General features: G+C 43.7%; 1 protein-coding gene across 1 annotated transcript in view; it reads left to right on the top strand.

The window, feature by feature from the left end:
• The window catches only part of ntn1a (netrin 1a), a 77218-nt gene that overhangs the window by 533 nt on the left and 61685 nt on the right, over positions 1–15000 (top strand). Inside the window, exon 2 of the mRNA XM_084046254.1 lies at positions 66–1156. Within this exon, the coding sequence (XP_083902380.1) occupies positions 97–1156 (1060 nt within the window). The 5' untranslated portion in view covers positions 66–96. The remainder of the gene's footprint in view (positions 1–65; positions 1157–15000) is intronic.

The following is a 15000-nucleotide window of genomic DNA, read 5'->3' as shown; positions in this document are numbered from 1 at the left end:
CCTTTGTGCGTGTTATATGGCAAAAACTTTCATTCTCACTCTCTTTTTCCATGGCTTTTTTTCAGGGGATTTTAAAGGAACAACAACTAAGGAATAATGATTCCTAGGATTTTGGAGTTGGTGGCGGTCACCATCATGTCAGTGCTGATGTGCCGGGGCGCGCACGCTGGATCGTCGTACGGTGGCACCATGAGCATGTTCGCCGCGCAGACCTCTCCGCCGGACCCGTGCTACGACGAGCACGGACACCCGCGCCGCTGCATCCCGGACTTCGTCAACTCGGCGTTCGGGAAGGAGGTGCGCGTCTCCAGCACCTGCGGCAAGACGACGCCCAGCCGCTACTGCGTGGTGACGGAGAAGCCGGGAGACGCCGCGGCGGAGGGGGGCAAGGAGAGGCACAGGAGCTGCCACGCGTGGTGCGACGCCTCGGACCCGCGGCGGTACCACCCGCCGGCCTACCTCACGGACCTCAACAACCCGCACAACCTCACCTGCTGGCAGTCGGAGAACTTCGTGCAGTACCCGCAGAACGTCACCATGACGCTGTCGCTGGGCAAGAAGTTCGAGGTGACCTACGTGAGCCTGCAGTTCTGCTCGCCGCGGCCCGAGTCCATGGCCATCTTCAAGTCCATGGACTACGGCAAGACCTGGGTGCCCTTCCAGTTCTACTCGACCCAGTGCCGCAAGATGTACAACAAGCCGAGCCGCGCCGCCATCACCAAGCAGAACGAGCAGGAGGCTATCTGCACGGACTCGCACACCGACATGCACCCGCTGTCCGGCGGCCTGATCGCCTTCAGCACGCTGGACGGCCGGCCCTCGGCGCACGACTTCGACAACTCGCCGGTGCTCCAGGACTGGGTGACGGCCACCGACGTCAAGGTGGTGTTCAGCCGCCTGCACACGTTCGGCGACGAGAACGAGGACGACTCGGACTCGGCCCGGGACTCGTACTTCTACGCGGCGTCGGACCTGCAGGTGGGCGGCCGGTGCAAGTGCAACGGGCACGCGTCGCGCTGCGTCAAGGACAGGGACGGAGACCTGGTGTGTGAGTGCAAGCACCACACCGCCGGGCCGGAGTGCGACAGGTGCAAACCTTTTCACTACGACAGGCCGTGGCAGCGGGCCACGGCCAGGGAGGCCAACGAATGTGTCGGTGAGTCTATACAAACTTTTTTATCCAACTTTTTTTTATTGTTGTATATATTCATTTATATTGTTTTTTATAAGACATAACAGACAGACGCTTCAACAAGACATGCCAATACGACAAACAAACACCAGACTATAATGCATAATAAACGTGAGTAATTAACCTATATGATGAGGTAATAGGCAACCACAATACAACAGTTGGACACATTAACAGTTAGGCTTGTAAGTCTTTCCAAACTTATAGTCATCTCCCATTTCGCTCAGTGGTGTAAAGTAGGCTAACTAAGTACATTAACTACATTTAGCCTACTCAAGTGCTGTAGACCTACTTTGATGTATTGCAATGCAGGCATTGTGAGCTTGTAGATCTGCTATTTTCAAAAGATTTTTATCCATTTGAAAAGGGACATGCTGCATAATGAGTACTTTCCACTTTTGGTACATTTTGATACCAATACTTTTGTACTTTTACTCAAGTACATTTTGAATTCCGGACTTTTACTTACAGAGTATTTCTACATTGCACTATTGATACTGTGCTTAAGTAAAAACATGTGACTAGCCTACTTTTTCCACAACTGATTTTGAGTCAGTTCTTTGGTTTGAAACTTTGAATGCTGACATGCATGCAGCAGTGTCAAATTTGCCATTTAGGGTATATTAGGCTTAATTCATTTTTTGGGCTGATCCAAATATTATTTTGAAACGAACATACTGAAAATAGCCTGCGGGCCTCAAATACAAACAGGCTAAAATAGAATGGAAGCTGCGTGCAATGTGAAAATACACAATTCTGATTATATAGGCCTAGTTTCTTCATGTAAATAATTTTAATACAAATAATCGATATTTTTTTAACGTTATTGTTTGTTGAATTTCGTTTGGATATAGTCAGGCCACGATTGCTGGCCTTTGAAACGATGAACATCACTGACAAAACAACCCCCCCTTTAAAAAAAAAGAAAAAGATCTTGTAGCCTACGTCCACAAGCTCACTATTTTGTTTAGGTCGCATGCAACATGAATTTGCAATTTAAAAGCCATAAGTCCATTTAGCCCGTTGTAGGCCGTATCTCATATAGATGCTTTTAAACCACCTCAAAGGGCCCACTGAGCCTAATCATTTACTGAAATATTTCTCATGGCTAAACTTTACCACTGCAATAAAGCGATACACTTTAATTTATATGAAAAGCTCTGTAACAAGCCCACCACGGTCGTAATTGAAAGCAGATTGTCCTCTCCACATAATTATTTACCAGATCAAAGTCAGTTGGGCTTTTGGTAAAATGATTTATCAAAATAGTCAAATACTATTTTGTAGCCTACTGCGATGTAATATGAATCATAATTCATATTATTTCTGATGACTTTAAAAGGCAGGCTATTAGATCTAAAATCATACCGAGAATGACAGGAACATTAGTCACTATTTATTTGCGTATATTATTAGGATTAATATTAAATATCACTCACTCAGAATTCTTCAGTACTGCTCAATATCAAATGCATATAGAAAAACTGCAATATTTGTATTTACACTCCAAAACAACCCCAAGGGGACCACTGATTATTTTAATTATAATAACTTTATAAACATGCTTTGCTCTCCCAAAATAAATCAAGTGTAGAAAAGCTGATGTGTGACAAACACTCTATGATGTTGTGTGTTCTCCTTCTGAACACGATAGCAGCACAAGGATCAAAGCTACAGTAGTTTCAGTAGTTGTCTTTTATTATAGGCTGGCACAGAGATGTATAGATTACATAATATAATCCTGGATTACTCGCCAGACATGTTACGTTTCAAAGCGGCAGGTGCAGTAAAGATAAGGTGACACAAACATATGAGATCCGAGACAGAGATGGGAAATGTAGTCTTGTCTTGTGGTGTGAAAGAGATATGAGTCGAATGAAATAAATGACCAAAAGCCCCAAAACTGTGTTGTTGTATCATCATAATGCATGATGTTGGGCAGATTGCTCTTCTCCAGCCTAGAAAACTGTCTGCAATGTAATCATTTCTGAAGTATAGTTTGGTGCCAACAAAATAAGCCATACACTGCATGAGGTTGGCTAAAGGCGGCTAAAGGCTTGGACTGGTTGTGTAATTTCTGAAACTGATCTTGAAGTAATGTATGTATAAGTTATGGGTCCACTGATCATACAAGCCATATTAGGCTATACAGCATTGGTTCTCAAAGTGGGGTCCGGGGACCCCCAGGGGTCCTTGGGAGGGTTCCAGGGGGTCCCCAGCAAAATGTGTTAATATAGCATCACAATAATTTTAACCTTTTATACTTTGGCTAGAGTGCCGCAGTATGAGCTTGTAGATCTGATATTTTTGAAAAACCTTGAACATTTGTGCAAACCTTTGAATATATATATTTTTAAAACGAACATTTGTAACTCAAATCTTTGCTTCTGGGGGTCCCTGGAACAAAATATTTGAGATGGGGGTCCACAACCAAATACATATCATTTTGGGGGTCCTTGACATGAAAAGGTTTGAACTATACAGTAGTAGGCCTAGTATTCTTCTTTTTGTGCAGCTGTCGTCATAATTTCTCTGAATCATGAGTCATCTCACAACAACTGAGGATCAGATCAGATCAATTTGAATAATCTATGATGGCGGAGGTGCTGCTGGTGATGTTGAGGAGTATAGGAGTCGAGGGAGGAAGAAGAGGATGAGGATGGTGATGATGAAAGAGATTGAAAGTAACATTTCAAGAGTTCCATATAATCACGGGCAGACACAGTTGAGCTGCAGTATGACAAACCAATTCAAATCCCCCTGTCTGTATTTTCCATTCCGCAAGAGGCCTGCAGGGAAAGAGGCTCTATATTGTTTGACAGTCACCCGTGGCACATGTCAGGTATTTAGACACATGGCAGGTGTTTAAAAGGTTTTTGTTTGCTGGTTTTGTCCATTTCTAAAGCTCAGAGACATTCTCGGTGGCAGAGGTGAACACACTGTTAGATCAACACACATGCCTCGTGGAAAGGTCTACATACTGAATGACTATAGCATCTGTTGCCGGAGAACGCTCTCGGGTGGAAGGTCATTATGTCTTATAGAAAACAAGAAATTAAGCAGTGGCTGAGATACTCCTGCCTTTGTCTCTTTCACACGAAAACATTTCCCTGCTCTGTCAAATATATATGACATTATGTAGTCTTGTCCAGCCACTGTTGTTCATCTTTATGAAGCAGTCCTTTATCCAATGTCCATTTCATTTTTACATTTATGATTTCAACACTAGGCAGACAATAAGACTGAAATTCTTGATTGCATACATTACACGGTCAAGATACGACACATTTATGTTCCCACAATGTTCATGTATGACAGGCAAATGGATTGATAAATAAATCACAGCCAGGAAAAACAGCACAATTTCAAACCATATTTAGTGTTTGACACATTCTGAGACTAAATCTTTCGCTGTAACCTGTTTGGCTTAAAGTCCAAACAACTGCCCATCACACACTCTCTGACACACACACACACACACACACACACACACACACACACACACACACACACACACACACACACACACACACACACACACACACACACACACACACACACACACACACACACACACACACACACACACACACACACACACACACAGCAAAGAGTCTCTCTTTAGTTTCTATAGGAATAATAAAAATATACTGTACTGTGCTGGAAAAGCAAGAAGGCTCTCTCGTGATAGGAAGGAATTGTTAGCATCAGCAAATGCCCTTGACACTTTATTTTTAACAGTGTAATACATGTATAATATGTCTCACACTGGAGTCACAAAGGGCCGTCACTCACTGCATCCATCATGTTGTCAGCGAGGCAGGCCCTTTAGTAACACATTCCTCAGGGCTGTTTTTCTGCACACTGCACCCGCACTATCACACACAGTCTATGGTCTATGGAAATAGGTGTGTGTGTGTGCGCGTGTGTGCGCGTGTGTGTGTGAATGCGTGCATGCAGTGCTTAGATTGATCATGGAAATTAGAAAGTGCTGCGGGTCTGCTTGTTAAAGCAATTGCTGCCTCTCAAATAGGAGAAGAAAGCACTACCTCACACATCTCTGTGTACACCTCTCTGTGTGTAGCTCTGTGTGTACACACATCCAGATCTTAAAACTTTGTGTTGCAACCTGCCCAAAGTGACCGCACTTGGAACGCCACTGGACTACATCCCCATAAGGATGCAGTTAGCAGGAAATGTGGTGCATTTCTGTGAACAATAAATAACTTGGCACGCATATAGGTTAGAACTGACGCAAGCTGTTGAATACAGGGATATGAGTGTTCGATCCCACCAAAACGAGGGAGGGGGTCAAACACTGCAGGTCTTTCTTTCTTGAAGTGCACTCTGCTGATTACTTCCATCCGGATCTCAAAAGACCTTCATGTGATCCTGAGTGTGTATTCCAATCCATTTGGGATATTGATTCCCCCTATAGGCCACAGCACATGAGAGCTTCTAAAGCAATGAGTTCAGTGGCCAGCAGCGTATAGGTATAGTTATCTCAACGTCAATTCAAAAGAGACGAGAGCCGAATCAAGCTGCTTAAACACTTTGGAGAGCAAGGATGCATATTTGGCGTCTGAGAATGCTCGTGTAAGTCTCTCAGTTTTTTTATAGGTGATGCTCATCCTCAGATCTCCCACTCAGCTCAGATTGACACTTTAGCTAAGTGAAGGTGTCATCGTCTCAGCTAATCAGCGGTGAGAAAAGGCTGGAGAGAATCCACTGTCTGCAGGCAAATTCAACACATGCTTTTAACATAAATGAAATGCAAAGGCTTTTCCACTGCCTGACTTTTTTCTTTCCTTTTTTCTTTTTTTAGCAAATATATAACCCACTACCAGGTTCCTTCACATCTATGTTAGGAAGAGGAAGGGTTTTGAATAATTCAGGCATATCATAGAGACAGCTTGAAGACATGCAGAAGGAAGGGAATGACACTGACAGATGTAGCGACATTAGAGAGGGAGAGGGGAAATGTAGAGAGAGTCGACAAAAGCATCTCTCTAATTATTGAGAGTTAATAATTGAGAGCCTTGAAGTGAGTTATGATGATAAACTGTGCTAGTAGAGAAATAAAGAACAGATTAGAGTGACATTTCCATGGTCTGTGAGCCAGCGGAGTGATTTAACGACTGCAGGCTTCTCTTTTTCCAAGCGCATATTATTGGGGCAGTGAGTAAATGGGAATGTACAGGCTAATGCACAGGTCTTTTTCCTTAAGTAAATCCAGTACCAGAATTACAAGTATTGTGTTGGCAGGCACGGTCACAGATATAGGTTTACGTCAGTGACTTGTTAGAGATTCTCGAGAGTCTCTTGGTCCATTCCAACCCACCCGACTGTGGGCCGGTGTCAACCTCAACCCAGGTCTCCCGCGTGGGAAGGGTCACTAAAGTCAGACATCTTAAACACTATAGCCTAAAGGGGAATCTCTTTGGCAGGCGGAGATATTATATAGGCTTTTGGTCTTCAGGCAGAGGCTCTGAGCCACTCTGCTACATCAGCATCACTCAACTCTGTTCAGTTATAAAAGCGATCTCCATCCATCCATCCATCCATTCATGCATCCATCCATCCATCCTTCAGTCTTTCCTAAACATCATGTGGATAATTCAAATATGTCTCACCAAATCACATCAAAATGTATACATGTATACTTGCACAGCTCTAGAATGTGCATAATGTTCCAGAATGTTGCCAGGTGCTGCTCTTGATTTTCTGAGACAAAACATATGAGGGAGTAGACTTGACATGATTGATTTATTTATTTTTTAATATTTATTTTTGGGCTTTTATGCCTTTATTGACAGGACAGTATAGGCTGACAGGAAATGGGGAGAGAGAGATGGGGAGTGACATGCAGCAAAGGCCGTCGGGATCCGGACTCAAACCCGCAACACGCTGTCAGGCTATACACCGAGCCTAGGTGCCTGGACCGCCACGCCAGCGGTTCAGGCCGACATGATTGATGTATTACCACTCAAATCATTTTGCTCAAATGCTCTACACTCGCTTGGAGGAAAAATTAGATTGTGTGTGTGTGTGTGTGTGTGTGTTGCTGTTGTTTTTATTTGTTTTCATTTTTTGACGGCCATATAACTTAAGTCACTTCAGAGATATTCCACGTAGGACCCCTCCTCAGCTCCGCACCACTAGCTGTCAAGATCCACCCGCTACCTGCGTGACACAGAGAGATGGCCGAGGGTCTGGTTAATGATTGAGCCGCTTACCAAGCACCTTTTATAAACCGGCATCCTTCATCTTCAAAGACACCGCGGCCGCTTCATTGGCGGTCTGCATTGTAGGTACTGGTCATGGCAAACAAAGTCAGAAACAAGTGGAAATGGATTGGCGGAGTATAGTGTTGCACTTTAGACTGCTTTGTGAGCGGCCCCCCACCTTCTCTTCCCTCTCTCAACTCTCACCTGTCCCTCTCGACACGCACCACGTACACCTGTATGCATGCACAGTATGTGCGGATTGCACACACACGCACGCACGCACACACGCACACGCACACGCACACACACACACACACACACACACACACACACACACACACACACATTTTCAGTGCGCGACACTGGCGCGCAACTAAGAATATATCAGGCATAGCTTTAAAACAAACTGATCATGTCTATTTCTCAAATAGTACTATTCTTGTTCTTGTTGGCCCTCACCATTATTGTAATACAAGAACACACACACACACACACACACACACACACACACACACACACACACACACACACACACACACACAGACACAGACACACAGACACACACACACACACACACACACACACACACACACACACACACACACACACACACACACACACACACACAGCAACGCGTGTATCGGGTACTGCAGGTCTTTAGCCGGCAGTTCAAACGGGGGAATGGCCTTTTCTCCCGTAGCAAGAATCTCGTTCTCTGCACTCTTATCAGTGTTTATGACTCATTTTGTAAACCACTGCAAAAATAAGTCAATCACAGTCCAGACGATCAGCCGGCACTTCTATTTTAGTATCTAAAATCTGCTCTATCCTGTCAAACACACTCAAACATGGCCACTGAGCCAGCACATATTGTAAGCAAGGCTGATAGCTTACAGTATATCAAGGGCTGTAATCAGCCACAAAGAAACAGAGAGACAAAAATGATTACTATAGACACACACACACACACGCACACACACACACACACGCGAGCACGCACACACACGCGCGTGCGCACATACATACGCACGCACGCACGCACGCACGCACGCACACAAACACACACACATGTAGTGGAGAAGTTAGAAGTTACTGATTATGACATGGCCCAGACCTTCTCCTTACTAGTGTGTGGAATCATAAAGTAAATGTGTGTCTATGCATGTGTATCTGCATGTGTGTGTGTGTGTGTGTGTGTGTGTGTGTGTGTGTGTGTGTGTGTGTGTGTGTGTGTGTGTGTGTGTGTGTGTGTATACAGTGAGTACAGTATGTGTGTGTGAGCACACATGTCCAGCAGGAGGGATAATACTTCTGCTATAGAAGCAGAAAGTTCGGTCTGAGGGCTACCAGAGCCATGGCAGCCTTGTCTGGTGGGGCATCTGGGTGTCGTTTAGGCAGCTGCCGGCCATTGACTCAGTCAACAATCCACACACATGCGAGATGATCGTGTTGAAATGTGAGGTTGCCTACTTGTATTTTGCTAATGGCGTTGCTGTGGTCCTCATTGTTCTTTTAAGTGTGTACTTGCATCTCCTCATCACACATATGGAGGACACATTGATGGCTATATTCCCTGCAGTTAGATTGTGGGGGGTGCACTATGCCCCGTACACTCACCTGGGTAGCAATTTGTCTATTCATGGATCACCAAGGCCAGAAGACGCCTTGCCTTTTTTTCTCTCAGCAAGGTCAACACTGATGGATCAGACTTGACCCTTTCCTCTGTAGAGCGGCTCTATAGCTGTAAATGGAACAGCAAATACAGCAATATTTTGTATCATACACATATTTAGGCATTTAGCTGACTTATTATTGAACAAGTAGATGGGTTCAGTATCTTGCTCAACGACATCTCCGCTGGACTTGTTGATGGACACTTACGGGCTGTTGTGAGGATTAACTCTGTGGCCGCTTGTTTACAGAACTGTCACTTGTTTTTTTAAACATTCTGTTTATTGAAAGTTTTTTTTTTTTTTTTACATACTCACAGGTCATATAGGCACGTACTGCAACAAATACACAAGGTATCTCAAAACAGTCAAGAAAATTAGTGGGTAACAGGATAGAACTATCGCTTGTAACTGCTAATCCAACCCACTGCCCATGCATTCCGTGAAATGTAGTATTTTATCCCGAAAGTGGAAATGAAAGGACAAATGATTTACTGGCACTTGGCGAGTGGTTGATACTAAATTCTTATCCCAGGTTTGCTCAAACACTGAATCGGAAATGGGTTGAGAACCCATTACTATACTGCAGCTTGCACAATGATTAAAGTAGCAATATGTTTTCATGAGTCTGATTATAATAGATGAGTGCCAGGTGAATATGAGCTGTCACTGTAACTGAAATATAAAAATCACTAACACCCCCCCCCCTCTAAACAACAAACAAAAACACCTGGCCTGCATGGGTTTCTTAATTATAGAAGTAGATCACATTTAAAACAGTTTATTGAGATGGCCACGTGGTTATAAGCCGTGTACCACATACTGTAAGCTTTGAAGCCTGACAGCGTGTCCCGGGTTTGATTCCCGAGCCTGGAAGCGGATTTGCTGCATGTCACTACCCGACTCTTTCCCAGATTCCTGTCTCTCTACTACTAAAAAAGGAATGACATACATGAATAAGAATAGATGCACAGACACACATTTCATAAATCATATACAGCGAAGGAAGAAATAAATGTCAAAACGAAGATTAAGCCAGCTTAAAGGTTCAGAGTATGGCAATGGAACAAAGGACCTGGTCATGCAAACCCAGGAAATGAAAACAAGTTTATATCAGATTATATCAGGTTTATATGAGAAGATAATGTTAGTGGCACAGCCTACATTCAATGCATTGGCATTTAACACACAAAACAATAATTAGTATGTGGTCGTCTGCGTTTACATGTCAGCAGCATGTGTGTATGTGTATGTATGCATATGTGTACGTGTGTATGAGAGAGATTTATGCCGTGAATGAAAATTAAATCAAAACTATCATGTAGTTGGCAAGAAACACACAAAACAATAATTAGTAAGGATGTGGGTGCCTGCGTTTACATGTCAGCATGTGTGTATATATATTATGTATGTGTGCATACGTGTATGTGTGTATGAGAGAGATTTATTACATTAATGCTGTGATGTGAATGAAAATGAAATCAAAACTATCATGTAACTACCTGATGACTTACTTTCTTATAACTGTTGTAGCAGTATGTAATACTCCATACCTTGTAAATTACATCTCAATGGGGAAAATATTGATTTGACTACCGTTGAGTGCACAGCCTCTGACAAAACATGGTGCGTGGGGCACTGGACTGTTGACAGAATAATATATATATATATATTTTGTTGAAATTTTACAGTCTGTTTGCATCCTTTGTTGAATTTGTGGTTCTTTGGGCAAAGTGAACATTTCTGTGGCTGTGGTTTAGTTTCATTGCTTTGGCTAAACGCATAATGGAACACAGTTCCTCTCGATGTGAGCCTGCATTTTTAGGCGGCGTGTGTGCTTTGCACGCGTGTGTTGTGTGTGTGTGTGCGCACGGCACGCATGCGTGCGCATGTGTGTGTGAAGCCGAGATGGAACCTTGACCTTGTTTTTGAGAAGTGGTTTTGGTAGGAAGCCATAAGGAATATTGCATTACTCCTTTGGGCTCTGGCCTGTATTCACTTCCCTCTGTCACCCTCACTGCAGTTTGAACTCTCACTCGCCATCAGTTTATCACCCTGTATGTACGTACATCATGGTCAACTGCTCTGATGCCATTATGTCTATAAATAATCCTCAAATTCTTCATAATCAATATCTTTGTCATTGGCATAAACACACAAGTATCTCCTGTTATGTCCCCCACCAGTGTGTGTGTGTGTGTGTGTGTGTGTGTGTGTGTGTGTGTGTGTGTGTGTGTGTGTGTGCGCGTGCGTGCGTGCGTGCGTGCGTGCGTGTGTGTGTTTGTGGTTCTACCACCCCAACCACAACACACACTGACGGCAGCTGGGGATAATTGGGTTGGCTGAAGAGTTTGCTAACACAAGCGTCTTCTGAGAGCAGTCAATATTAGCTGTCCTCTGCTGAGACAACCAGTACACTTCAATATTCCAAACACTGTGTTTTTTTGCCTGCCATGTGTGTTCCCTGGAGCCAGAACTGAAAACGTTAGACATGTGCAGTAAAAATGTTCTACAATCTTGCTGCGTACAAGCCGTCTTCACTGCACTGGTTTCCTTTATTTCTTGGCAGCCTCGATTCTGACCGTCATGGGAGTTGAGCATACTTTTGACACTTGGGGTGTGAAAAGTTTAAAACATTTCAAATTTACCAAAACAGTGAGCCATTATTACTGAGTCACCCAATGCACCCAATGCACAAATGCTCATAGGCCACGCACGCACGCACACATGCACAAATGCATGAAACTTACAGACTGCAGCTTTAACCCATTAAGACCTGAGTCCGATTCTACAAATGCCGTCTAAACCGGTAGTTCTTCGAGTACATTTAAGATAAAAAATAGCAGATGTACAAGCTTGCAGCGCGGCATGAAGTGACGCGCTGTGAGCTTGTATATTTGCTATTTTTTAATAGCCAACACAAAAAATCTAAAATGACACAGATGCTTTAAAAAAGTAGATTTAACTACATTTGTTTTGTAAACATATCATTATACATATTCTTATTCATATCCACTTATACATATTCATATTATCCACTCCATTCAGAAGGACTGCATGTATACAAAGTGAATTCTTACATCATTCCTATACATAGAATAATAAAATAACAATAAGATTGAGGGGGAGGGTGAGAGAGACAGAGAGCAAGTCAGAGTGTGTGCGGTGTGTTAGATTTAATTTTGTTGTGTGCCAGTGGGTGTTTACACTACAGTGAGTCTGTCCAAGTTTTGCAACTATTTAGTGCCTGAGGCGACATGTGTTAATGAATTAATTGGTGACTTGATGCCTTAGTGAATGCTTGCCTTTACTGGAGGGGAGGTTCTCACCACCGTGTGGGTTTGGCACGAGACATGGGATAAATGACTGTGTGTGTGTGTGTGTGTGTGTGTGTGTGTGTGTATGTGTGAACGAGAGTGAGAGAGAGAGAGAGAGAGAGAGAGAGAGAGAGAGAGAGAGAGAGAGAGAGAGAGAGAGAGAGAGAGAGAGAGAGAGAGAGAGACGGGGAAGAGAGACAGAGGAGGAGAGAGGATAAAGGAGAAGGAGAGGTGCTTGTAATGGAAAAGTTTGGTTAGAGTGTGTACCACATGATTAGGGGTAATTAAAACCCACGCCAGACATCGGCGTGTGTTCACACATTAGACACTCCAATGGCTCACTCATCAGATCTATGATTCACAGACTGACATTGGATTGGGAAGCTACATTTTATACCACAGGATAAATGCTGTCAGTAATTCCAGGACACGGTTGTGCAACAATCAGTCGCTAAAGATGATTCTGTTTGACAAGAAAAGAACAGGAGGAAAAATTACTACTATGACTTATGTTGTTTTTACTGGGTCTAATGATGGCTAAATCGATCAGTTGATTTGAACACTTTGCTCCCCAAACAACATATCTTGAAAAATGCCGATCAGATTGCTGTGAAATTTGCTATGCACCTTCATGCTCCCCGGAGGATGACCCCTACTGATTTTGGTGACCTCATGGCCTTTCCTGTTGTACCACAATTAGGCCAAAACATTCACTTGCAGAAAAAATATCTCAAAATCTAATGAGCAAATTGCCTTGAAACATGCTGACCACATTCATGCTCCTTGGAGGATGAACCCTAACAATTCGCTGTCCCCATGACCGTATTTCCTCTCGAGCCACCCTTTTTGCCACAATTTCCTGTTGGGTGTGAAGGTCAGCACAGCCACTAGGGGCTGCTAAGCAGGGCTTTTTGACTCTTGTTATCTGGTTTCTGTGATATGATTTACGGTTTGCAGTTGCACATTCTTTCGACGGAATAACGTAAATGTTTGGCCAAACCCAAAGTCTGGAGTTGCCACTGCTTTGCTGAGGGACAGTCAATAAAGGATAGCTCTGCATGATATGAGACTTTTATGTAGCGATTTCCTTTTCTTCTTTTTTTTTTTTACACCTCCAACATACGTACATTACAACAAGCCAGTCACTTATTTACTCTGCACACAATTAGAGTTGTACGAGCCCATTCATGTGAAGTCATCAGGCCTTACACTATGTGCGGCAGCAGACTCTTGACAGAGCTGTTTCTGATTCATTACCATAATAGACGAGGCTGGCCTGTTTCACTTGTTAAAATGTCAGTGGATTGTTAACAGGGGTCATAAAGGGACCAGTAAACAGTCTAGGAAAACACTGTGTGTGCGTGTGTGTGTGTGTGTGTTTGACTATGTGTGTGTGTGTGTGTGTGTGTGTGTGTGTGTGTGTGTGTGTGTGTGTGTGTTTGACTATGTGTGTGTGTGTGTGTGTGTGTGTGTGTGTGTGTGTGTGTGTGTGTGTGTGTGTGTGTGTGTGTGTGTGTGCGTGTGACCTATTCCCCTGGCCAGGGCCAGAAGCACTGTAGAGCATCAGAGCTGATGACCTCAGCATCTCTGTGTGGCAGCAGGTTACCGAGAGAAGGGCAAGTGTTTGGAGCCAAAGCAAATATATTATGTGAACGAGGGTTAATATGAGACAGAGAGGGGGGAGAGAAACAAACGAAGGAAAAATAAATGAAAGACGGCATCAAGAAAGAAAGAAAGGAAGGTTAGATGAGCAAGCCTTTGCCCAGAAGGTTGCTGGTTCAATCCCCTGGACCGTCAACTGAAATTTGTCCTACTTTCAAGCTGGGTGTCTTGAGTCCTGACAAATATCTGTAAAACACTAAAACGTCACACCAAATTGTCCTGGTTTTCACCACAATTAGAATAATAATACTTACAGAGATGACATTTATCATGTTCAGTTCTGTTGAAAGGTGCAGTCACAAGGTTGTGCTAAGCTCTAAAATAATGGTCCCGACCCCATCATGATGAAAGTGCCTATGGTGCGCGTACATGTGCACGTATGCATGAATGTGCACGTACATAAATGTGCATGCATGAACGAGTGTGTTCACTTAAAGGTCCCGGTTTGGGTGTTGGAAAATATTGGCCTATACCTATACTAAAACAAAAGACTATAATACACCACATCACCGTTGACATGAACACTTTTCTATAGTTGACAGAGGGCCATAACAGCAGCAACAACAATAAAGAAAACATTACAAACATTTCTCTTTGTGTATGTGTGCGTGTCTGAGAGAGAGAGAGAGAGAGAGAGAGAGAGAGAGAGAGGGGGATTGCGGCAGTTCGATTCAAGGTGAGACCCCTGGCAAAGCTTTTCTGGCAGCGGTCCCCTATGCTTGCCGACAGGACCACCTAGCAGCAGGGTGAGCACATCGGGCCACAGCAGGGGTCCTTAACACTCACAGCTATGCATGATTAATGGCTGTATGGAGTTACACACGCCCACAGCCCCCTGTTATGTAGAACAGAGCGCCCCCCACTGTTTTTGTCACATATTACTGTCATCCCCTGAGTGAACTGCAGCCAGCCGTAATCTGCCAACTCAGAGC

The sequence above is a fragment of the Gymnoscopelus microlampas genome, assembly GCF_963454915.1.
Source record: "Gymnoscopelus microlampas genome assembly, chromosome: 2".
Classification (NCBI taxonomy): domain Eukaryota; kingdom Metazoa; phylum Chordata; class Actinopteri; order Myctophiformes; family Myctophidae; genus Gymnoscopelus; species Gymnoscopelus microlampas.
The sequence above is the reverse complement of the archived record's forward strand: the minus strand, read 5'-3'. Positions and strand labels throughout refer to the sequence as shown.